At 39.2% G+C, this 26,822-nt stretch overlaps 1 protein-coding gene across 2 annotated transcripts in view; it reads right to left on the bottom strand.

The window, feature by feature from the left end:
• LOC127651029 (alpha-catulin-like) overlaps positions 1-26,822 on the bottom strand; it is a 94,968-nt gene that overhangs the window by 25,149 nt on the left and 42,997 nt on the right. For both annotated transcript variants that reach the window (XM_052136729.1, XM_052136728.1), the window contains exons 2-4: positions 20,314-20,503; positions 5,475-5,662; positions 2,380-2,499 (exon numbers count right to left, since the gene is read on the bottom strand). In XM_052136729.1, coding sequence (XP_051992689.1) covers positions 2,380-2,499; positions 5,475-5,662; positions 20,314-20,503 — 498 coding nt within the window. The remainder of the gene's footprint in view (positions 1-2,379; positions 2,500-5,474; positions 5,663-20,313; positions 20,504-26,822) is intronic.

The following is a 26,822-nucleotide window of genomic DNA, read 5'->3' as shown; positions in this document are numbered from 1 at the left end:
GGAAAATGAGAAACAAACATAAGAAAACACACACTGCCTCGGGTGCTTTTAATTTTTTCCAAATTTTAATCTATCTATCTATATATATTCATGTAGAATAAATATATAATAAAGCTCATATAATATTTAGTTTGACATCCTGAGGTTGACAATCAACCTTTTTTTCTGGTTAAGCACCTCATTTCACAGAGAATTTGTTTTCAAGGAACTTTCATGGAAAGGGATTTTAAGACCCTATTTTGTACCCTATTCATGGAAAAGTCCCTAAACTTGTCTCACCAAAGTGGGACCAATGACTCATGATTTCGATACAGCATGTTGTTCAACCAGAATGGCACATGACTTGACTCTTGATGGTATAAAGCCAACTGTCAGGAGACATAGAGAACTCGCTGAATTCATTCAAAGTGATCATTTACCAAAGTCTTGCTGAGAATGAAGGGTAAATTTGGTCCTTGGAAGAGATAGCGCTGACATAATGCCTTCCAGCATCACTGAGCGAATCTGAAATATAACTCAATAGAGCCGCACTCACTCAACACCTCATGAAGCATAAGGGATTTGTGACTGACAGACCATGTGAGTGCATGACGGAGAGAATAAAATGAGCCTGATCTCTCTCTCGGCCCGGCTGAGAGCCACAGCTAACAAAAGATGATGCGATTATCTGTTATTATGTTCTTCTGAATAAAACTGCAAAGACGGAGGCCGCAGATTGGCAGGGAAGCACTGCAGAGATAGGAACGTGATGTGTTTGTGAAACATTATCAAACACATATGGAAGCATCATGTTTGAAATGAGAGAGCCTCTCCAATAAATTCTCGGTGTCATTCATATTCATATTAATACCATCCTAATCGTGATGTTGCCTGGGAGGAGGCCTTATGAGGAGAAACATACAGCTGTGCCCAGCTGGAAATCTGGCTTGTGATGTTCGCAAGTTACTTCAAGCTGGTTATTTAATGGCATTAGCTGGTACAAGCTCTTCTAGATGGTCTGTAAGCTGGACTACCAGAAGGTGTGGCCATCTTGATAAAGCTGGTAAGATGACAAATATATAGCAGGGAATAGGCATATTCACACAAAGGGTACATGTGGTAAATAATCTAGCACTAACTCATATGAATGTAATAACTCCCTGATCACGCATGTGTTGTGAGTTACTGCATTGCGTCAATACACTGATGTGAGCCCAAACACTTTGGATTCCCGTTAATAAGCACCACAGACCTACAATTACACTCAATCCATCTGTTCTGCATTGCAGTCGAGTGGAACATTCCTTAAAAATTTTATCAGTGGGGTTTTATGGAGTTATATAAATTATGTGCCACAATTTTGAGCACACAAAAAAATTCTGCAAACAAGATGATATTTTGAGTGCATTAAAAGGTATTTTGTTTGTGCGTGAACTAACTTTTGTGAAGCAATGTATCTTCTTGCAAAGATTAATTCATTTTGAGCAAACAAAAATTCATTTTGCACTTGAATAAAGTTTCTTTGTACAGATTTCTGAAATATACTCCACAGTTTTTTTTTGCGTGTGCAAGATCTCACTCGCTCTCTCCTACTACCCATTCTGCGTGCGCTCATAGCTTTGACCGCTTGCTTGCTCAACAAGTTTACAGCATTATAATATGCCAGAATTTCAGCCAATCAGAGCTGAGGTGGTAAACTTTGCTGGCTAGATCACAGATCAAACTGTAATCAAAACACGAGGGAGAGTTTTTTTTTTTTTCAAGAAAGGAAATGTGTAACACACTAGGACCACTCGAAAGCAGTTTTTTTGTTGACTTAACTGTTTTTATTTAACCATAATGAAATGTATTTTTAGTCAATACCCTGCCAATAGGCTTACTAACTAGATAGCTCTCTGTATAACTCTCTTAGTTTGGTCAATATTAGTATTTGGTTATCTTGGTTACTAAATTACACATTTTAGCAGCCACTTTTATCTGAAATTATATTAATATAATCTCTCCCATACATAAAACTACCGGTACATTGTAAAACGTAATAGTGTAGTTTTGGGGGGACTTAATATGACTTCAATCTATCCCAAATTATATTATGAGAGATCAGTCTATTAAAATAAATGTGACCAGATTACAGTCTACCATGGATCTGCAACATCTGAATCTTGAGGGGACACACACATATATAAGCCAAAGGGTTTGTGAGTGGAGTGATTGAAATCGCAGTGTATGGCACAGTTCAATTCTTTATAACTTAAATCCCTCCATTATCTTTGCCCCTCTCCCCTCATGAGTTATGTGAATCTACATGGGAAATGTTGTTATCAGTGTTTGATTATCTGTGAAGAGAGGGAATGTGATAGGAGGAGGATAAGCAGGGGATGTGTATGAGAGGTCACTTACATTCTGTCTGTCTCCTGTAAGATGGGCAAAATCTACCATCTCGTTCCCGAATTGGCTGAAGATTTGGACAAATTCCTGAAAAGTGCTGACTTTCTCCAGCTGCTCCAGAGTAATCATCACCTGCACAAACATACATAAAACCTGCATATTTACAAATAAAGCTACAATGCAGAGGTAAAGTCTTGCTCAAAAGTTGCTTTTACACTCAGAAGTTTTTAGTTCTGTTTTATTGAGTTATCAACCTTGTCTCAGACGTTTCTCCTAAAATTCTGATGAGAAATAAAAAGTAGACAGAAATTAGACATTTTCTGACCTCCAGTAAGAGCATTGAGCAATGCAAGTTAAAGTTTGCTCATTAAGTTGGCTGAATTACACAAAGACTGTCATGAACATGACAGGTTCATATTTTAATAGTTCCTTGAATATCAAAAGGAGGCTCCTGAACTATGGAATATTCTCCGAAATATTGTTCGGGACAGACACACACTCACTCAGTCTCGACTAAAGAAGACTCATCCATTTAGCCAGGCATACACCTAATTTATCCATCAACTCATAATTAGACTGTTTCTGGTTCCTGCAGACCTAACTAAAACAGTTACCTATAACTTATCTATGCTAATATTACTCTATTTGTTTCCCTGTCTTAATCTCGGGATTCATATTAAGAGGTTAACAGAGCCGGCCAGATCCAGCTCCATTCCTGTTTTGTGTCGGACTCCACTGCTACGTGTCTCTGAGTGATGAATGCAGCCAGTGCCAGACAGACATTACTTCAGTCTATTCCAACGGACATTAAAGGATGAACTGATGCCAACTCCAACCGTAATACATGGGATACTTCATATGCCATTGCCTGAACCTTGGATTTAGGATAGACCTCACCGAAATTACCGGCCAGTTGGACTGTAATGCACCTCACTGATATCTGCCTGCATCACCTTTGTCTAATAATGGACCACACTTTTAAAATGGAATACAGACTATCAATTAATGGCCAACAAAAGCCTTCATCAGCCAATAACAAAGGGCATCCATGTGAACTTCTGCAGTTAATCCAGAATGAACTTCAAAGACATTAGTCATTAATCTTACAGTTCATACAAAATCTTTGTTTAAATACTGACCCCTAACACTTAGTTTAATCATTTTAAACCATGACTTGCACTATACATAAGTAATATTGGCATTATTTTCATGATATTAGTCAGAGGGGAACTGGCCCCCACAGTGAGTCTGGTTTCTCACAAGGTTATTTTTCTCCATTAAACAACATCTTATGGAGTTTTGTGTTTCTTGCCACAGTCGCCTTCAGCTTGCTCACAGGGGTTATTAATACATGTATTTTTATTAACAAATTACAATCATATTTAATCAAATTCCACGATGATAAGTCTTAAGACTTGTTGTTATTATTTTTATTTACCTAAAAGAGGAATTAAATAACTTTTCCAAAATGTAAAAGAAAATGATATAACCAGATCTCAGATATGTTTATCTAAAATAATGGATAAAATAATGATGATTGCTCTCTACCCTTATTATTACTCATACAGTGTGTGTGATAGTGTTTGAATGAATGATTCACTTTTAATTTGGATTTTAATGCTGCAGGTTTTCTATTACCTTCAATCTTTGCTATGTGAGATCTGAACTCCATTTTAATGAGAAAATAAGGTAGATTAACAGCATTAATAAACAGAGTATATACAGCATCGGACACAAATATTATATTTTATCAAATAAATTCCCAGACAGACCAAAAGAGGTGAAAGTGATGAACAAATGCATGGTTTTACTCAACACTGACAGTCAGGGGGCATTTTTGTTGGGCGATTTTTCCAATCAAGCTGTCATTTTAACATCTTATGCAAAAAGTGTGACATTTTTATTTAATTGTTTATTTAGAAAACAAAATGTTAGCTATGAAATTAGCCTTAGCAAGACAAGGGGGTCAGTCATGTTATTTCAAAAACATAAACATTTTTATTTGTGCGAAAGGGGCCTGGGTAGCTCAGCGAGTATTGTCACTGACTACCATCCCTGGAGTCGCAAGGGCGTGCCGAGTGAGCAACCTGTCCTAAGCAACCAAATTGGCCCGGTTGTTAGAGAGGGTAGAGTCACGTGGGGTAACCGATTAGTGGTTTTCGCTCTCAATGGGGCATGTGGTAAGTTGTGCATGGATCACAGAGAGTAGCATGAGCCTCCCGTGCTGTGAGTCTCCGCGGTGTCATGCACAGCAAGCCATATGATATGATGCGCGGATTGACTGTCTCAGAAGCGGAGGCAACTGAGACTTGTCCTCCGCCACCTGGACTGAGGTGAGAAACCGCACCACCACGAGGACCTACTAAGTAGTAGGAATTGTGCATTCCAAATTGAGGAATAAAGGTGATAAAGTAATTTGTAGCATCATCGTCATTTCCACCACAGAATTCCATTATCCACAATACAGAAAACACAATTTTAGTTACGTACATCATTTAGATACATCTTAGTCTAAGATGTGGAGTCACACACTTTGCAACTATTTGTGTAAAAAGAACTAAGTTTCAGTCAGCCTGAGCAAGATACGTTTTTTTAATGTAGACAGGCTCAACAGAAACTGTACGAGACACTCACATTGGCGAAAAATGATAAGAGAAACCTCTATTTGAGGTTCACCAGCTGGCAGTGGGTGTTATCAGGCATGGTCAGAGACTAATTGAATTGTGTGTCCCTCTAATGGAGACCTGTTCTGCTGCCTGGCTGTCCAAACATCACTAACTGGACATGATTAGCTTCAGATCTGAGTCACACACACACACACACACACACACATATATCTACATACACAGCACTCCCTCATCTTACAGACATGGAAGTTAAGTCAGCCCTCCAACTTTGTCCTGTACCATTTCTCTTCAATTATATCCAGCGAAGCAGGACTCTAAATACACCTCTGTGGCCATGCTGTGATAACATCTCAGAGCAAGGACTGGCCTTTGTCTCTGAGTGGCTGCGTATTTGAAAAGTAAGCTTGTATTTGACAGCAAAATGTGACTGTGAAGGCCAATGCTCATGTACAAAATATGGACACTGCAGACAGTACGTACTTTTTTGCGAGAGCTTATGATCTGTTTGATAACAATGCAGTCTGCGAGCACCAGGACTTTGGTAACAGAAGAGAGCAGCATTCGAGCAGCTTTCACCATGCCCGTCCTATCACTAAACACAGTGCTGCGCCCGTCGCCCTCACACTGCTCCACACCAGACACATCAGTCAGCTGAGCTATGGCAGTACCTGCAAAGCAAACAGTAATGTTAGAGAGGTGTATGCAAACACATATTTAACAAGCTCTTCAAATGGAGACATACAATATACTTTAAGGGGCCGTTCGCATCTGCATTCTATGTAAACATGTGCTAGATAGACCATTGTGCGTGTTTGACCGATGCAACGCATCTTGCTGCTTTTTCACCATTGCGTTTTTTAGACACAGTGTCAAGTTAAAAGACCTTTTGAAAAGAAACACATCCCAAGATCTGCTTTTTGTTCTATTCATTGCACTGCAATTAGCTTTTTTTAGTGCAATAATGTGTTCGGTCACAAACACTAAGGAAATTATGTTCTTAATCAGTTTCTTTGTCATGTTTTCTGGTAAAAAATCTTAACAAGATTAATTTACCAGAGTATACCTAATTTAGTGAGTGAATGAATGAAAACATTATTTTGGAGCCCCTTTTACCTTTGAAGATGTCCCCAAATGAGGTTTTTGTCAGATTTATCTTCTAAAGACATTTTTCAGTCATTTTGGTTTAATGTTTTTCTTAAAGTACATCTAAGCACAAATACACATAAAACCTCACAAGCCACTGAACCAATAACTTATCCATTGGTGAAACACTTCTGTGCTACTTTTAAAGGTCTGATAAAATAATTATACACACATATAACATACATTTCTCTCAAAGACAAACACTTGCAAGACCCAACAAAGGCATTCATAAACTGTCACTACTCTGTCAAAAATATCCCATTATAATAAGCTAATTTTGGATCAGACTCACACCGCATCATTTCATTATTTACAAACCAATCCATCACAGTAGGTGGTGACTTTTTAAACATCTATAAACATATCTCACTCCTCTCAGTGAGCATCCACAATGAGCCACTGTCTATCACACACAGGAAACACAGCCCTATCCAGACCCAAATGCTATATGTTGGCCCATTTTAGGTCAGGGCGGCAGGGCCGGTGTGTTGAAAGGATGCTTGTTGAGAGAAGTTCCCAGCCTCGTGCCTCTATAAAGCACTGTTATTCTGAAAGACAGAAAGACTGACGTGTACCAAAGTGAAAAGAGAATTGGGGAAAGAGGGTGAGAAATGGAGAGATGCTCTGTTCTAAAACTTAGTGAGCAGCCTACAGATGAAGCACTGAAAAGACCTTATGAAATCCTTTGACGAGTGCAGTTTTCTTTTCCTATGTTGGCGAATTTCCTATAGAATCAGGAAGCTCGGGAGGGACATATCAAAGTGAATTTTCAAATGTTCCATTTTCTTTTTGCAGAAAGCAGAATAGCCTATAGACATTAGTTACATTGCAGTCATTAGTCTATTTGCTACTTGCTAGACGACATTCTTATTATAGAGAGTATTTGATTGGACATAAACCTAGGTGGATCAAGATGAGTCATCAACATTTTGCGTCAATGTACCCCGAAGAGCGGGGAATAATTTTCAAACTGCTAAAAGGCTAATGTTGTCAACTAGGAGTACACTCGCATACAATGTAGATGGCTTCAAAGCTAACAGACGTGGGCTAAAATTATGATTTTATGGTGTTTTTAAGGCATCATACAAAGGCTGTTCCAAAAAGAAGACATCTTAATTATGCTGCCTACTAAGATCCCTGGTTTTGGCCAAATTCAAAGGCAGCATTGCTTGTAGAGAAATCAATTCCATAATGTTATGCAACACAGTAAACAATTAAATCCAACAAGTGACAGCACAGTCCCTTACAAGGCAAGTCTGTTCACTCTGGTTCACTCTTGTCTGTAAACAAGCAGCAGAAAAGTATAGCTCATATCTACCTGAATGGGAAAAGACCAAAATCTCCAAAACGGTTGGCCAGGATTATGATCAATGAACATATTTAAAATCAGCTGTAAAATCTGATAACAATAGTATCATAAATTGTTTTTAATATTATGATCTGAGTGAAAGAAGCACAATTTGCTAACAGCTATTTGAGTGTCCAACGTGGAAGGCTACTTGTGTGTTGCACAGAGATGTTGCCTATGTAGAGTGTTCAGTCACTTAATAGGTTCCATGATGTTAAGGATATTACTAGGTTTTGGAAAAGTTCTAGTTTTAGTGATGGAAATTAGAGTAATTTTAGAAGGGAAACAGCTCTGTTTAATGTTTAGACAGACTTTTCCTCTAGAAGACGCTGTCCTGACTGCATCCAACAGCTCATCTTTGCCAAATCTCTGAGTGGTTTTACGATCATGTACAATGCTGCATTGTGGGACAAATTACTTGTTAATGAATTGCCAATATGTGCAATCTTATACATTTTCATCTGAATGGGCACTATGCCCGAGCTGTACATTTCCTTGCTTTGTGGGTTTTGGTCTCTTCTTTAGCAGCATCCGTATAGCAACAACCCTGATTCTGGTGGGGATTGATCTCTTGTGTCTTCCCAAAGCTTTGAAGAGAAACTTTGTGGAAGCTTATAGCCAAATCCCTTTTGTAGCACAAGAGAAGGGCACTGTCCTGAAAGGATGGCATTTTCTGCCAGTTCTTTTCAGAGTTTCCTGCTATATAGGGACACAGCCTCAGGCTTTCGGCTAGCATAGAGGGGAAAACACGGAGACTGCACTAATGGCATTTAAAGACATGCATCTCTTCTTTTTTTAAGTACAGAGTTGAAGTACTATATCAGGGTCAACAATGAGATGGCCTGATGGCTTGGTACCACAGTGAGAGAGTTTCAAGTTTGCCCTAAATGGTTAATGCTGGGTTATCACTACGTTTGCTGCAAACTAACTTGCTGTTATTTTTGTTTTCTGTAGAGAAATGAATATTATATTGCAAATTTTGTTGACTTAATGTTACCACGGTAATGTTATCAAGCTAACATAGATAAGACATTCTTGGAAGCATCAGCTAGACACGTTGAAAATTATAAACAACTCACCCACGGTTTTTCAATAACATATATTACACATAAAACATTGGCAAGACAAATACAACTGAACTACTGGCCTGACCAGGCTAGCCATAAGCAGTAGACTTTAAAACCACTCATACTCTAAACACATCCGCCTCCATCCTTCCTGCTGCAGAGAAGATGAAAGCAGATCCCAGTAATGTAATCTGCACATCATTCAAAAGACTTCTGCATTTAAAGAGGTGGAGGCCACTGTGTCACATCTGTGGTTACACCAGTTATTTATCAAATTGGGGCTTCCCCTTTACAATGAATAGCTCTCCTGCATCTCATTGAACTCACTCTTGTGCCTCAGATGAACAAGTTGATCTTTTCTACGAACATATAGTGCTTCATGCACTTCTATTCAGGCACGGTTATGCCTTTATTATATATTTTCGCTCTGTAGTGAGCTTGTATATTGTCACAAAAAATAAAACTGGGTGCAATGACGTAATACTACACTTCCGAAAGTCATAATTTTCTATTGCGTTGTTCTCGCTAAATGCATGCAAACGCCAATATACAGTGTAACATGCTCGATCTGCTTGATTGGTGAATTTATATTCTTAATCAGATGCCCAGATTGGCGAATCAATCAAATTGATTTACTTGCTGGGTTTCCATCCAGCTATTTATTAGCAAATTTAAACTTCAGAAAACCTGAATGAAAACACTTGATATGCACATCGATTCTCAAAATTCGCCTAAAGTAAAAGCACATTAAGTCGACAAAAAACTAATAATTTATTTGCAAACCAATGACATGTTCTGACCATTTGGGCACATGTATGGGTGTGTGATCGCTTGATTTGACTGGCCCAATGAAATGTCCAACCTTGTCACACAATTCTTCGAACATAGTCCTTGGTATTTGCAAGTGTTTAACCCGCAGCTGGTCATAAAAATGGGTCCTCACGACCTGCCAGAACAGTTCTGAGTGCGGACGCTTTCTAGTATATGAAGGCTGGCTGTGTTTGGGCATCACAGCAATTTAAGCCCTAATTTGTATATATTTCACACATTTTGCGGGGTCTCCTAGCAGCATTTAATGAAACGATGTATTCAGGATTATTACAATACCATTTGCTCCAATTAAGCAAGGAGATTATTCAGCTGCTCCGTCATGTTCCATAAAGTTTGCATTTTCTTTGGTCGAATTTTTAGAATTGTGTTTAAAAACTTTAAATATTTAAAATGTAAACCAAGACAGCGGTTCGTAACCGCTTTATGAGAGCGTGCTCTGATAGGGGCACGGGATGTGTTATGCTTGTGTGTAGGGGTGAACACTGGGTTGTGGGCACATTTTCTACACATAAGACATGTTTGCTCTTTACAAGATTTATTTGGGTCGCCGTGAAAACGGCGTTTGAGTGCAGGCAAGCGGGCAGTGTCACCGGCTTGTTGGCTGCTAAATTCACCACTGCAGTAGCCTGAGAGAAGGGGACTGACAGGGGGCGAAGCTTTGACGGTGGTCCGGCCGCGACTGTGTCGTTTGTTCAACACAGTTAGGAAGACTTCGGCTGCTCGGGTTTCAGCGTTACCTTAGATCGAGGCCCGCGGGGGGCGGCGGTCTGCGGCGGCTGTCTGAGCGCGATCGAGGGCGGCCGCCCTGTCGACGCTGAGAAGTCTGAGTTTGTTGAACTGGGCGCTGTGAAGAGGCTCGTGCAGGAGGCTGATCACGTGAGCGCCTGCAGAGGAGCTAGCGCGACGCGGCAGGAAGAGGTTCATGGCTTGGGTGGCTTTCTGGACTTCTGAGAAGCGGTCAACAATGCCACTCACCGCGGAGCCGAAGAGACCGGTCGGAGAGAGCGGTGCGTTGAGGAACGTGGAGCGCTCTGCTTCTCCCATGTCGGCTAGTGTTAGCCACAAGTGTCTCTCGGTCACAGTCAGCGAGGCCATGCACTTCCCTAGAGCTTGGGCTGCAGCTTTGGTAGCGCGAAGGGCGAGGTCTGTCGCGCCGTAGATCAGTAACAGCCTCTGGGTGCCTGCCTTTCTCATCCCACTCCCGAAGAAGGTCTGCTTGTAGGATCTGTAAAACGGCCATTGAGTGCAGAGCAGATGCGGCTTGGCCGGCGGCGGAATAGGCACGGCCAACATAGGCGAAGTCGCTCTGCAGGCCTTAGACGGGAGCACAGGCTTGGAACGCCATCTCGCGGAGGGCGGACAAAGGTGTGCTGCTACCGAAGTCCTCGACCGGGGGATGGAGGAGTAGCCTCTCTCAGTGGCGCCGTCCACCGATGCGAGAGAGGTGGAGACGTGGGAACGGGACCTGGCTGAAAAAGGAGCGTTCCACGACTTTGCAAGCTCCGTGTGTAATTCCGGCAGGAAGGGAGCGGCCCGGGCCGCGGGTGTAGAGCGGCGATGGCTTTGAAGAAAGCAGCCATCGAGTCTGTTGGGTGCCTGCTCAGGGGGCGGTGACCACTCGAGCCCGAGGCGGTCGACGGCCTGTGTGAGGAGGCCTGTTAACTCCCCTTCGACTCCGGCGCGGGTCCTGCTGGATTCCTGGGCCGAGGAGGCGGCTTGGGAGCCTGACCACTCCTCGCTGTCCGAAGCCATGATGGAACAGCGGCCCTTATCCTCCGCCTCGTCATCCGAGATGGCAGCAGTGCGGCCGCTCGGCGGCAACTGCGCGTCCCGGGGGGGCGGGGAGGGTGAAAGCGATGCTCGAGGGAGAGGCTCCGGCGAGGCAGTCGCTTCAACCACAGTTTCCGGCAGCCTTTGTGAGCGGCGCTTCTTCCTGCGCGGCTGAAGGTAAGGCGGCGTGGCGGTTTCTGTCGAGCCCGCAGGGTCGACATTGGTAGCTCCTCGCAGAAATCGCATCCGCCCTCAGTGAGGGCGAGCTCTGCGTGCCCCAGTCCCAGGCAGAGAGCGCAGATGATGTGGCGGTCTCCTGTGCTGAGAAGGGCGCGACATGAGGCGCAAGTGGAGCGAGGCATCTTGAAAAAGACGCTCGTACTCTTTTGTGAATAGTTTGTGAGAACTAGCTTGCTGAATAAAAGGATACGTCGTCGGATGGCGTAGCTCACAGGATGGCTGAAGGTGGCTGAGACGGCCGGCTTCTTCTAGCACTGTCCACGCTTGCTTGATGCCCCTCGAACGGTGACGCGGATTCCAGGTCAGCGATGCGAAGAGCTTCGCTGAAGAGATGAAAATCAGGGTTCCAGCCTACGAACTACGCTTATATGCACTCAAGTCACGCCCATTTTGGCGGGCTTTGATGCAGTGAGCGCGCGGACCCCTCTCATTGGATGCGAGTTCGCCCAAGCTCGTCTATAGGCTGCAGTAGTTGCCGCAGAGCAACCTATGAGCTCGCTAGCTAGCCCGCTCAAGGTCTGCAGCTGCCGCACTGCGTTGACAATGGATACAAAAATTAAGGATAATTTTTTGGCTTCAATATCTCAGAAAAGATTAATCTTTCCCGTAGCGTAAGCTAGCTTACGCAATACGAGAGAACCTCTCGTAAGAGAACTACTTATTCTAAAGTATTTCTGTGGAGGACGCATCTTCCAACAAGCTTTTCCACATTTCCTCCTTTGTAGAGACTCACCTGGTCGGCGTTGTCATGTCTGCTTATTATAAATGACATTGGGCTTGTTTCTTTCATATAGTCACTATAAATATTGGAAGTCCTGTTTATTAAAATGCATTGTGAATAACCACTAATCACAGCTATCAAATATCCTCTCATAATGTTTAAGATACATTTATTGACTATTATTTTATTATTTTTATTGGCTACTGTACTACGCTGACTTCTGTTTTAATCAATGAAATCCCCCCAAAAAATGTATTGCTTATTTTGTTGAGGTTATTTAAGCCCATATTTTGGGCTTATTTCTTCAGACCAGGTCATTGTTTCTGTTATGAGATCTGGCAAAACAGCAACTGGCATATCACTCACCCCTAACACAGAGTACATTAATTTAAAAAAGAAAATTATTAATCATTCTTTAATTTTGTTCTAACAGGTTATTAAAAAGGAGGCCATAAATACATTTTCTGCTCAGAAAACACCAAAATTTGCATTGAAAATTTTGGTTTTTAGTCTCTGCTCCTGAGAGCAATCTAAGGTATATTTTTCCACCTGCCTCAATTTGTGCTAAACTTTTTCCTGTCATACATGGACACCTTGGGTAATAATTAGTAGGATTAAATGTCTGGGTGAGCATTCAAACACTAAAGAGTCAAAGAACTAACTAGAAGCCAGTCTAATTCTAGTGTTTTGGCAGATCTTTTACCCTGGGAGGTATGGGAGGACCACCAACTATCTGTATTTATAGATACAGAAGAGAACACAGCTTCTATTATTTCAGATCAGAGGGACAAATGTAAACCACAACACACTTCGAGTAGAAGATATTTTTTAGACTCTGTTATTATTTTTCTCCAAATATAATTAAATTAATTATATTGTTAAACTGGCCTGGTTGACAAAAAAAAACATCTTAAACCAACCTAAGCTGGTTTGCTGGACTTTTTAAGAGAGTCTAGCTGATCTCCCTGTCTGACCAAGCTGCTGTTCAGCAGACAGCCGGTTAGCTGGTTGGCCAGCTCGACTCTCAGCCTGACCAGCTGACAAGTCTCTAAAACCCCTCTAAAACCAGCCTGACCAGCAAAGATAAGCAACCCACTTTAGGCTGGATTAAGCAGTTTGTATATCAGTGGGTAAGGTGTTCAATGAGTTAATACAGAAATAGGTTATTCTGAAAAGGACCTGGGAAGCAACTAAAGTGACTTTAAAAGAAGTTACATAAATATCACCATGTCTTTATAAGAAAACTTACAGCTGGGCTTTGTATTGTTTTCTCTTTAAATCAGAACAGGTCACGTCTGTCCGTGCTTGTGTTGGTTATTCTGAGAGCAAGCATGGCAACACTTCATCAGGAACGAGAGATATGGAAACGCACATTTGTGGGGTATTTTTAGGCAAACTCTTAAGAGACAGAAGGGGGATAGAAGCCTTACACAATAGGAGAGAGAGTGCATCACTCTCCCTTTCACATGCCAAAATACACTCAAGCAAACACAAATACACACGCATACAAAGAAACAAAGCCAAGGAAATGCTGCATTTGATTTTGTATTATGCAAGCAGCTGCATCCGTATGGATGTAAAAGTCCCATTGAAATGAAATGATATGCTCCGAGTGTATTTAATTTTGCATTGCATTCTAGTTTAACCATATGCAGTATTATGCTAAAGTCTATGTTCTGCTTTAGTGTGACAATATGACATATACATTTTAGATTTCTAAACAATCCTTTTGCAAACAGAATAGAATAGAAGAAGAGCAAGGTGTCCTACAACAGATGGTATGGCATACACAGAGCTGAAAATCTCAACATCATTATTAATCAGTCAACCTGAATACACAGAACTGTGTAAAGCCTTTGAGATGCTTGGAGCAACCTATCTACTAGCATTGAGTTTGAGACCGAGTCAAGTCTGAGTCTTTAAACAATTGAGTCCACGTTGAGTCCAAGTCCAAAAGGGGCCGAGTCAGACCGAGTCCATAACAGGCCGAGTTGAGTCAGAATGAATCTGTTCAAGAATCTGAATTAAAATTGGAACCATAAACTCAACATCAATATTTTAAGCTTATTTTTACCTTTACAACTAAGAAAAACAATGTCAAGATAAATGCAAAAAACAAATGATTAGTATCTTGCTGAACAAATTTCAAAGTTGATTTAGAATGAAAGCATTTTCTTTAGGTGTATGAAGACAAAACTGTCCTTTAACACACTTCTTATTGCGTTCTGTTGACATTTCAATTATTTGTTGCTTTTCCCCTCAACTCAAACATACACCAAGTGAAAGCTGTGTTGGCCATTACAACCATAGTTATTATTATTTCAAATTTAGTTTAGTTTTTATTTCTACTTCATTTTCAATTTGTCCATTCAATTTAGTTTTATCTAAAATGATGGGTGAAATACATTTAATGCAATTAAATACATGTAATGTGTTTAATACATTTAATAAATGGTAATATTAAAACATTTAATAATGCCCATAAATCTAAATACAACAACATAAAATAAAAACATAAAAGATCAGATACCATTTAAAAAATATTTATATACTACAGTACTACACTTCACACTTTTCAGTCCTCCTGCTGTGACCAGGTGTAGTCTCCTTCCCTAAAGTCAAGATAACATAATTCACCTTGGGCTGACATTTCTTTTCACATTATATTTAGTCTGGATAATAGGTGACTAGAGACGTCTCCCCTCACTTGTGTTCTTCATTGTATTTTCTGACTTTTTTGCCATTGAAACGCAAATGCCAGCTTTACAGGTAACACGCAGAGGTTGCGCTACAAATATGTGACAGACTGAGTTCAATTTCCATCATGGTCTATTTCATCCGTCATATTCGTTTAAATGTCCCTAATATGTAGTAAATTTAATTTTGTCTCGATATAGTCAACATTTTCAGTTAGAAATGACTATGAGTAGCAAGCGTGAGTCTGATAAAACATGTATTCTATTTAATAATGTGCCGAGTTGGAGAACATACTGTAGCGACTGGGGGAATCAATGAAGGAATCATTAACTCGGCAGGTTCCGAACAAACAAGAACTTACTGTTGAAACTCCCCTAATTACTGAAATAGCGCCAACTAGTCTCCACAAGCACAATAAATGTATTGACAAAGAGACAATGAACCATTGACAGAGAACCGCATGTGACATCCGCATGCTCACCACGTGCTTATCGTGTGGACCGGAAGGGGGAAACTTTTGAACGTAAAAATGTGTGTCTTTCTTATAAAGCCTAAAAGGGCTTAGTTTTAATGAAATATGTTGTAATCCCTGTGTGCTATGTATTTTGGTGTAGATCAAAATTAGTAGAATTGTTTAGTAGTGTAGGAGAACTCATTATATCTAATAAGAGGCTTTATATTTAATAGCCTGAGTGTAAGAATGTTAAACCCACTTTTAAAGGTACCAAATATACCTTTCTTGGTATCAAATTAAACCTTATGATTTGTCCGAGCTGAATTCGAATATAAGATCTCTGTAGAATGATATTACGCGATGTTTTACTATCTTTTGAGTCATTCAGCCCAAAATCTCTTACTGTCATAAACATGCAAATGAGCCTTGACAAAGGAATCATTCTCCTGTCCCAATGGAAGGAGAATTTTACGACCTCCAAAGGAATGTTCAGAGAAGTGCTGACCCTCACTTCATTCTCTTACTGAGAAAGAGAAATGAACCCTGTTAATCCTATATATATATTCTATATATCCATGTGATAAATATTGACATGTATCTAATGTGCCATCTCACATTTTCCCTTAAATGTGCTTGATCTATGTTTTCTTGCAAACTAATGGGTAATGTTTCAGACTTTGCATACTATGGTTAACCAAAATCATATGTGTGGCATATTTGGTCTCTATAACTTGGTATTTTGAAGATTGAAATGACTGTGTACATGATATGTCGATAACAACAACATATTAGTATTACAAGTATATTTCCTATTTTCTTTCTTGCACATGCAATGGGCAATTTTACAACAAAGAGCAATAAACCAAATTCCCGCCTAGAACTCAAACCCTTCTTATTGGTCGAGCCAATGAGAGGTGGGACCTGTTTCCTGAGGGTATAAAATTGCTGCGCCCACTTCCTCTTTCTCTCTTATTCGCTTATCTGCTATCTCTTAGCCTCTCTTGCTTCCTGCCTCTCTTGTTTTCTGGTCCTCTGAGCCTTGTGCGCTCTCACTCTCTCGCTGAATGATGCCAAACTAGAAGGCCCCAAGGACTCCCAAGCGTGCGCCAGGCTACGGCCTTGACTTTCCATTCACCAAAGATTCTCTGACTCCCACTGGTTCTCTCTCATCAAGACAACATCATCAAAGATCAACTGGAGCCTCAACAAATTGCATCAGGACAGTTTAATTCAAATGGGACATGCAAGTATCAAACTTAGTCTCATTATTTGATACATTAAGTATCCTTAACCCCTTTCTAAAAAGGGCGTGTCAGAACTAATATGATGGTTTGCTCAGGCTGTTGATCTGCTGAACTTCAAACAATGCTATAATTTCTTGCCTTCCTGTATTCTGCTTCAGCCCTCTTTCCCTTGGTAAACTGTATGAATGTATGTATATGTATGTTAGAGTAGTTTAAATGTTTAGTCTAGTTAATAAAGTCTTGTTCATGTCACATGTAAAGTTGTCTGTGTCTCAAGCTCGTATCTAAAGTCACTAATCATAGATTTTGACTACTTGCTCTTAATACTTAGTAAGAAAGACATTTCCCTTGCCCGGAAATGTACATTTCTATTAATTAATTAATTAATAACCAAAATTGAGTGTTCACGGGATGAACCGAGTATTTGGTTGTAATGTTAATGTAGCTACATCAAGTTAACCCGATTAACTGATCCAAATATTCATAATCGAGTATAACAAGTTATGATTGATTATTAATATTTCATAGAGCTGATTCGCTACCTAATGGTGGAAGAATGTAGAGCTGATTCGCTACAATACTTTTTTAAAAATGTACTTACATTATTGATATTTCTGGATGACAGCAGCAGAGCATGATATTTTATTGTTTGTTGGTTTTCATTGCATCACAAATGCCATGGACTCCATGGAAAAAACCCATATCCGAAAGGCTCAAGTCAGAGTTAAATTCGGAGTCCTTGACAAGTGCATTAAAATTGGACTTGTGACTCGGATTCAAGTCTTAAGTCCGAACTCGAGAACCCCAACTCCACTATCTACCAACAACCTTGAAAAACTGTGCATAAGCGTACCAAAGGAGAATTGGAGCGGTTTTAATGGCATAGGGTGGTCACACCAAATATTGAGTTAGTTTTGGTTTACTACACTTTGCATGAAGTTAAATGATAAATAAAAATCCCTCGTGCTGCTATTTTTGAAAACATACACACTATTTCACATTTAAACTCCCTAAAACCTTTGAACAGTACTGTATTATTATTAGAGCTGATGATATTACTTGCTATATGTAGGCTAACTTTTCACACATGGGATACTATGGGCACCAGGGTTGAACAATATTCAGAAATAAAGAATTCTAACTTTATTTCATTTTGAATGGAATTGGCCACATTATTCTTCTACTGAATTGGAATGAACGGAATAAATAATCGTGTTAATTAAGGTTTCCATATTGTATACTGTATGTTGTTTGGCTCCATTTTTAAGATTTAGGGGCAAATTAAAGCATTTCAGAAAATGAGATGTTCTTCCACCAGGGTACATATAATGAAATGTATTTTATCAAACACAATTAAATATATATATATATATATATATATATATATATATATATATATATATATATATATATATATATATATATATATATATATATATATAATTTAAACACATTTTTCACTGGGTCAAATTGAAAAAAATCTTTATCAATATCAGGGTAGACTACGACTAAAATGGATGCAAATGCAACCAAAAATAATGTATTGTGACAATAATAGAAAATGTAGTCGTCATGTCGCACTTCGACAGTCATGTTGTGTGTGTTCATATGCGGTTTCATCAGATATCATCTTGTGAGTTATTTAATACATCTATAGAATACGCACAAGTATGTCTCATAGCGCTTTTTACCCGTTATGTTGTGATGAGCTCGCTGCACCCATGGAGTTATAAAATACCTGAGCTATCCATTAGCATCCCCATTCATCTCTATGGCTGTGTTTAATTTCAAATTTGTATCCCCATCCCTCGCAAATTTATGGAGAAACATGATTTTGCCATCGGGTGGTGTAGTTCCAGCATATACCAGCAGGAGATAACAGGGACCTGTGGCCAGTTTGACCAGCTATACGCAAGTTACAACTTAGCCTAGTTGTGGCGTAAATGGACACCAAGTCTCAATTTACGCACAACTAAATATGTGAGTGTTGCACAATTAAACTTTGGTAGAACGTAACCCTACATATAAACTAAATATTTCTGGAAGCCTCCAACCAGGAGTAATGGATGGAATAAAAAAAGCAGACTCACTTAATGACATCAATGAGCTCATGTTTTAGTTGACTCAACTAAACTCGTAGTTCAGTCCATTCGATATATATGATGATGTTGGCATTTACACTCTTTTACATTTACGAGAGAAAACACTATTTAAATTTTTTTACTTTTCAGCATGAAACCGATCTTAAGGTGCACTTTCCTGTGGATGCTGCCCAGTGTCAAGTTTCAACATATGAAATGGATTTTAAAATTAATAAATGTCTATTTTTAAAGCCTGTTGTATTAGTATTTATTTATTTATTGCCCCTTATTCATTTTATATACAATTATTGAATATTGTAATTTACATAAGCTAAATATATAATGAATGAAATCTTGTTTATTACGAATCATATTTCAATGGGGATATAATTTATTACAGCTGACAGTTACGTGAGCAAACATGGTTTGAACAAGATCAAACTGAAATTCACAGCTTTTCAACATTTCTGTGTAAAAATTTGAAGGCTGCTTATTGGATCAATCAACGTAAAGGTCATATTATGCGTCTACGCATCACATTACGGAGAGTTTACGACTTGCTAGTTAAGTTTTGACTTAAGAACAGGTGGTGCAACCAAATTAAGCACCGACTTAGTAACAAACTAACTAGAAGTTACTAAGCCTTTAGTGTGAACTTTACATCCTAAATTATGTGAGAACTTACGCACTGGTACAACCCTACCCTGCAACCAGCAAAGCTGCACCCCACACAACAACAAACTCAGCGCGAGAGAGAATGAATTACTCTTTTGAACCGAGTCTTTTTCATGAATCACCCAAAAGGACCTGTGGGTTTGAACTCAGGTAAGCAGTTTGTATCAGAGTCACTTTCTAAGCAAATCATATGTCAGTGAGCTCAAAACTGGCAGCGCATACATTTCAAAATAAGAGTCCCACGTGTATTTCGGGCTTCTTTATAATTAAAAGTCCCACACCACTATATATATATATATGAGATCTAGTTTTTGACACATTCATTGATGCTCAAGAAGAAAAACACTACTATATGTATCCTATGCTTCATGTAAATCTCAGCTTATGTAGATTCTGAAGGGTGGTACTAAATGAAAAAATTGTTTATCTCTTATATTTGTATAAATTATGAAAGGGGTGTGAACATTGATGAGACAAAAGGGGAATACAAACTTTCGTACAATGGCTCCCAAGTCATTTTTTTTAGTCTGGAGCCCTAAATATAACTATTATATAATAGAAAACTATTAAACTAATTTGAATTATGTTTCTGGAAATACCCCATATATGTATAACACATGATAACATAATGCACTTACATTTATACAAAAAACTAAATGTTACTACACTTTAAAATTTACAGTTACATTCATTCATTTTATAATACATTTATTTTTGATGTTACAATTAAGAATTCTGCTTGCTACCTTAATGAAGAATACCTTATTAAATTCCAATATCATTACATATTTGAACTAATTAAATTAATGATATTCTGAAATGCGCAAAATCCTGATAGGCAGTCCTTAGTTTGTTATCGTTGTTGTCTTACACAATTTCTGTGCCTCTAGCACCACCAAACTGAATTCCTAAAATAATTTAATTTTTTTTCAAAACAGCTTTCTGAATAAGTCAGTAATTTTAAGTTAGCTGCCCATTTCCATGTATTGTTGCAGGTAACTCTACCCAGAAAGCTGCTTGTCTTCCAGCTGAGTCATGTCAGACTGACCTGCTCTCCTGGCCTCAAAGCAAGCCAACCCCATTTCATCCTTTAGGTCTTCATTCTCTGCTGCAATGGCCTCACCCACGGCCACAAAGCGGCCAACTGCGACACTGACTGCCTGGCCCACTCTCTGGATGGCCCGTAAGGTCTTCTCTGTCTTCTTAAGCTTGTCTTTGTGATTTATCAGTGTTGTAATCTGGAATGAGACAAATAAGGCACCATTAAGCCAAATAATGTTGAATTCAATTCAGAAACCTCCAAGAATCTACCATACATTTAGTGTTCATTTAGCACCACATACTGTATATTTGTTACGCATTTCAGGTTAAACATTTAAGAAACTTGATGGGTTTCAATATCTTTTACATTTTAATGTTAATATGCACTATAAAGGCTAGTCATGAATTGCCTGTTGTTTCCACAGGTTTGTCATAGAGTGGTTCACCAATAATGGCAGACCTTTACTGTTTTTATGCTACAAATTTCCCATAAAATGTTTTGCCAGTAGTTTCAGATGTTTACTGTTTATTTTCCACAAATATGTCATATAACTATTGGCCAGTAGTGGCAGACATTTGCAGAAAATTTGCCATGTGCATTTTTCCAGCAGTAGAAGGTACAATTTACTTTAAATTTAGCATGAATTTGTCATCAAACTGTTTGTCTGAAGTGGCAAATTGTCCATTGTTGCCAAAGGTTTGCTTAACAACAGGTTAAGGGCTGCAAACCATGTTTGCAATTTAAACAAGCTGGCAACAAATAGATTTTACAAGAGAATGCATGGATGTTAGGCATGGCAAACATTTGATGTGTATCATGGAAAATGTGAAAGTATGATGCAAGTATGATGGAGAGAGAAGAAGATAACCGAGAGAAAAAGAAAACAAAAAGTGAGTGGCCAAGTGAGATGAGAAAGACTCCCTCTTCCTAATAGTCTTCATCACCATCTATTTAACACCATCCCCTTCACACTTTCAGATACACATCACAGCTACAATCTTCTTTCTGTGTCAGGATTGTGTTCATCAATCATTCACTCCGAGCCCTTCACAATTTCCGCTCTGAAGAGCTGAAATCCCTCGACTCCTGCTGATGGGTAATGGCAGGTGGCCTGCCAAAGGAAACATTTAATTGGAGTACAACAGTAGGGAGCATGGACAACACAACAGCCTGAGAATAATACTAGAAAACAGGATGCATGAAGCAAACCAGAGCCTTTTTAAGATGCCGTCAACCAGTAAACAGCATCATTAGCTTAAAAGAACTTTCACTACGCAGCATGCATTTATTAATGGCCAGCATTTGTATTTTGAATGGCCTTCCCTATATTTCCTATTTTTAGCTTCGAACCAGACTCAAGAGTTTGAGGTTTTTGTCCTATTCAGCATGCATTTCAGTGTGCATGGTGAATGAATGTTATATGATTCATAATTACATTCCTCATGAACGAGTCATGTGGTTTGACGTTTTACATCAGTTCTCTGCATTTTCTGAATCTGTTAAAATGCAGTATTTATTTAAAGGGAGCATATAAATGGAAAACAGGATTTGAATTTCTATTTTGACCAACACATTGACCAAGCCCCCACACACCCAGCCCACTGAGACCAATTATCAAAACTAAGCTGTAAAATCAGCTACTTCAGGTCACAATCGTAAGCACACAAACAATTGACTGCCCATGTTTATACACGGTCGCCGATTCAAGGTGAATTGGAGAGATACTATTATTCCTAAATATCAAGACGCAAAATATCATAAGAATGTGATAATTCCAGTTGGTATCTAAATATTGGCAAAGTTCACCAAACTTTGTGCTGTTCCTGACTGTGTGTAGCACCTGCAGATCTGCATAGCCTTCCAAAAGATCCCAACATTATGACAGATTGACTGAAGTTTATTCCATTTCTGCTGCGGTGTGCAAGCTTGCCCCACCATTATGTAACTTCATCATTAGGTCGAAAGGTTCTCATTGTGGAACCACGTCATCCGTAACGATCCAGGCTTCTTCGCGATGTTATGGTTACTTTTTCCACTGTGCTGCTGCGAAAACAGAATTCAGAGTGAGCAAGTGACCAATCATTTGTTGTCACTTCAGTAAAGCAGTTCCACTAGTTCTCTGTCCTGAGTATGGTTAGCTAATAGAGGTGGGTTTGTCCAGGGCTTTTCCTGCATAAAAAAAAATGAAAAATTATATTTATCTCACGTTCTAGGATTTACACACACTTAATATGTGGCGAGAGGAATCAACTCTGCTAAATTATTCTAGATATGATGCTAGATTTTCAGTATGTTCTGTTAGAATGGTGTTAGATTTTAGGAAATAAACTGGCCTTGTTTGCTCCAGATTTTCATAAAGATTCCTTAAATCATTAAGAGCCCGATGAAAGCCAAGGAAAACTGTCTGTTATGAAGTAGGGAAAAAATATATATTTTTAAAGGTGTTAAATTAATTAATAATTTGATGGTCAGTTTTGTTTATGTTCACAAATAAATGTTACATACAAATTATTTCAGGCACTTGGTGCATTTGGTGATTTGGTAACAGTAATCTGAAGTCCTTTGAAGAATAATGAGAAACAGTGAGTCAAATTTTTGTTTTGAATCACAACACACCAAAAATAAAGGTTCACAATATTATCGTATTGTGGCCTAGATATCGATATAATATTGTATCACTAGTTACCTTGTGATTCCCATCCCTATTTGCTAACCATGTAGAGAATTCCAGGCCAGGATAAGTTTGTAATTGTACCATACCAAAACATGCTCAGGTGGAACAGCTACAGGAACCGTTCTTCACTCACTCAGAACCGTTTGGCCCGATGGTGGAAAAGAGCAAAAATATCGTGTTGCACAGGTGATTCCTTTCAGTGTGGAAAGATAAATTAAATAATGCTGAATACATACCATGATGTGCCTGGTGTAACAGTTTGTGTGGCACATTTAAAATGGGATTGTATGTAATTTATGAGTAAATGAACGATATACTAATAGGAGTCTTAAAACAGCCTGTACAGTAGAAGAAACTAATTCTAAGGAAGGTGAAAAATTACCATGTAGCACAAAAAATATGACTTTTTTGGTGCAAGAATTTGGCTAACATTTTAAGTGGACCTCAAGGAAAAACATTAAAGGCTACAAAAGTGTATGATGTAGCCCCTAAAGGCTGCAAAAGTTCACACTCCATTTTGTTTTGTGCTATTGCAATTTGTAATTCTGAAGAAGTTTTAGAATTACTCCCATGACGTGTATGTCTTGCCATCACCCACAGAGAGAAGATTCAGGTGATAAATCGAGGTGAAGGTGTCTCTACGTCATACTGGGACCCAGCGTTCAGTCTGTCTCTGACACATCTCCCTGAAGATGGCTGTACTCAGATCCCCGGTTAAAAGATAAAGAGTCCTCTCCCTGCCTCACTGCTCCTGCACTGATATAGAGGGCTATGAGCCGTCCTGCCAACAAACCGAGGGTCATCCATGAGTCATAGATGGAGAAAATTGGAACATTCCCAGAGGAGTGAACAAAATCCTGTTTGAGGATAAGGGTGTGAGGGGCGCTATGAACAATGGAAGGGTGACTGGTTCAGCATGGAGATTACGTCAAAGAGCACCACATATAAGAGATTATGGGAAATGCTGGCAGGCATCAGTAAATTAATGAATGAAAGAGTGTATGATTCATAAGGATGGGACATGATGGTCAATTAGTGGGGTCAACTAGTACAAAATTGTTAAACTTTAAAAAACTTCCACCAACAAATAGTGAATTAGCTGGGTTGAGTAGTTCACAGACATTTAATAACTAAAATATATTATCTTTTTTTAGTGGCAATACTTTAATTAGTGTGCTGCTTACAGTGTGCTGTGATTAAGATGTTTGCACAGAAAAGATCTAGTCTCTCGTCTTTAGGTTTTTTATAAGGTTATTCTTTGCGTTTAAAGCACTACTGCTACAGCCACACTGACATTTTAAGATGATCACTGTACTTTTAAGGGGGTCATGACATCAGGAACCAAACCCTTGATCTTTTGACATACAATGCCTGGCCAGTGTTATAATCTGGGGTGTTCTGATATGGGGTTGCTTCAATTGGTCAGGTCTAGGCTCAGAAACGTTATGCAGCAATGGATATTTTTTTCCCTGACAGCATGGGCACACTCCAGGACAACAATGCCAAGATTCATCAGGCGCAAATTGTGAAAGAGTGGTTCAGGGAGCACAAGGAATCATTTTCACATTGAAAGTATTTCGGATGTGATGGGGAAGACTTTACGGAGAGGTTAGACTTTCCCGTCGACAATATCTCGGCCAAAAATGAATGCAACTCTGGATGGAAATAAATGTTGTGACATTGCATAAGGTTGCTGAAACAATGCCACGACGAATGCACACTGCAATCAAAGCTAAAGCCAGTCCAACGAAATATTAGAGTATGCAACTTTTTTTTGGCCAGGCAGTGAATCACTGTACTATAAAAATATATTGCAAGTTTCAGAATTCAAAAGTTCCTGTGTACTACAAAAAGAGCATTTGTTGAAACCAAGCTGCCAAAATGACTCATTCTCTACTTCATCCACATTGTGATGTCACACTGTAGACATTTGCATCTGACCTCCTCCACAACAACACAGCAACACCTACTTATATTGTCGACGGGAACGTCGAACCTCCGTAAAGTCTTCTCCATCACATCCGAAAGACTTTCAATGGGGTTAAGGCCAGGACTCTGGTGGCCAATTCATGTGTGAAAATGATTCCTTGTGCTCCCTGAACCACTCTTTCACAATTTGAGCCTGATGAATCTTGGCATTGTTGTCCTGGAGTATGCCCATGCTGTCAGGGAAAAAAATATCCATTGCTGCATAACGTTTCTGAGCTTAGACCTGACCAATTGAAGCAACCCCAGATCACAACACCCCAGATATCTTATCATTTCCGTGTTTGTTTTTAATATAGATATATTTAGCGCCATTGCTTTAACACTGCTGACAGTATCCTGCACTTTAGCATTTCAACAGTTTGTATGCTAAAACCCTCTCGGAAAAGTTGAATGTTTAAAATGTATTCCCTTTTAAAGCACCAATTTCTAAAGCCATGTTTTTGGTTGTGTCTTGTTTTTTGAAGCCAGCATGTCAAGTTATAAATAGTCATACTTTTAAAAAAATGCATCTAGAGACTGCTGCATTCTATTCTATTAAGTCTTTTGAAAGCAAGAATATGTTTTATGTAAACGCCCCATAAGAAAGTGTTTAAACATGTTCAGGTGAAGCCAAAATCAGCCTAATTTAAGGCTTCCTTAAAGCTGAAGTGTGTGATTTTTTGAATGTTAAAAACGTTCTCCTTTTCCTGATTAATATGCGGAGACAAATTGTAAGCTGTTGGTAAACTGATTTCCCCAAACACTGTTGCTGTGATCCTTTCAAGCATCCCAACCAATCCGACACAGCAACAGTGTTTCAACCAATGACATGGGTTTGGGGTGGCACTACCCGTTTGTCCAATCATCTGTTTGTGTGATTCCAGCATGGATTCATGGTTTTAATGTTGTGGTGACACTCACATGTCTATCAGTAATGGCAGTGCTCCAGAGTGAGGCCATGACCTGAGACCAGTTCTAGTCTTACTCACTGAAGTCTGGCCACAGAAACATGAGGTCTCAGGACCTATGCATGCTACAGCTGTTTATAGTACTTGCATATGTGTCTCTGAGTGAGAAACAAAGACTGAGCAAGAGTGAGAGAACGTGTGAAAAAGCATGAGCATTTTTTGTGTCAGAGGGAGAGGGTGGTGGTACAAATAACTTCCTGTTGCTGGATTAGCACATGGCCACTCAAGCTATGTCAACAGAAATAAGGCTGCAGACAAACCTTCAGCACTGACACAACACAGCAATCTTTTCTGTTTAAACATGGCTGGCATTGCCTGATGGAGCCAAAAAGCTATTTTTATGATGTAAAGATTAGCTCAAAACATGCTCATTCTAAAGAGCCACTGAACAACTTTTACAAAACTTGTCTTCCATTCCATGTGGCTATAGGTTCCCACTGCTTAAAAGGCAGTTCAAGAGCATTGTTTTTTACCCAAGGTTATATATTTTTTTTAATTTTTAAACTTGTTTATTAAAGCATAATAACAATGCTTAGAAAGTTAACTGGGCAAAACTCCAACAAACCAAAAAAAGAAAACGGTAAATCAATTCAATGTTATTTTATTTTGTTTTTCCCAGACAACAATGCCAAGCCACCTAAAGCAATTGTGAAACCATTCTTCATTATGTGCACAGTGTAATCAGGTTCAGTATATACGTCATCAGTGGACCAGTTCTTGATGGCTCCGTAATAAGAGGAGTATACAACAACAAAATAAAGAACAAAGCAATGCCTTCCTCCAAGGGCCAAAATTTGACTACATCAGGTCATTTGACAAAAGCTGGAAATGCTTGCAAGAATTTCCCATGGTTCCATGTAGATTGGGTTTGATAGAAAACAGAATAATGTTTTTGTGTGGCCGTG

This window comes from Xyrauchen texanus, chromosome 10, assembly GCF_025860055.1.
Source record: "Xyrauchen texanus isolate HMW12.3.18 chromosome 10, RBS_HiC_50CHRs, whole genome shotgun sequence".
NCBI lineage: Eukaryota > Metazoa > Chordata > Actinopteri > Cypriniformes > Catostomidae > Xyrauchen > Xyrauchen texanus.
This window is presented reverse-complemented; position numbering and strand designations above follow the sequence as displayed.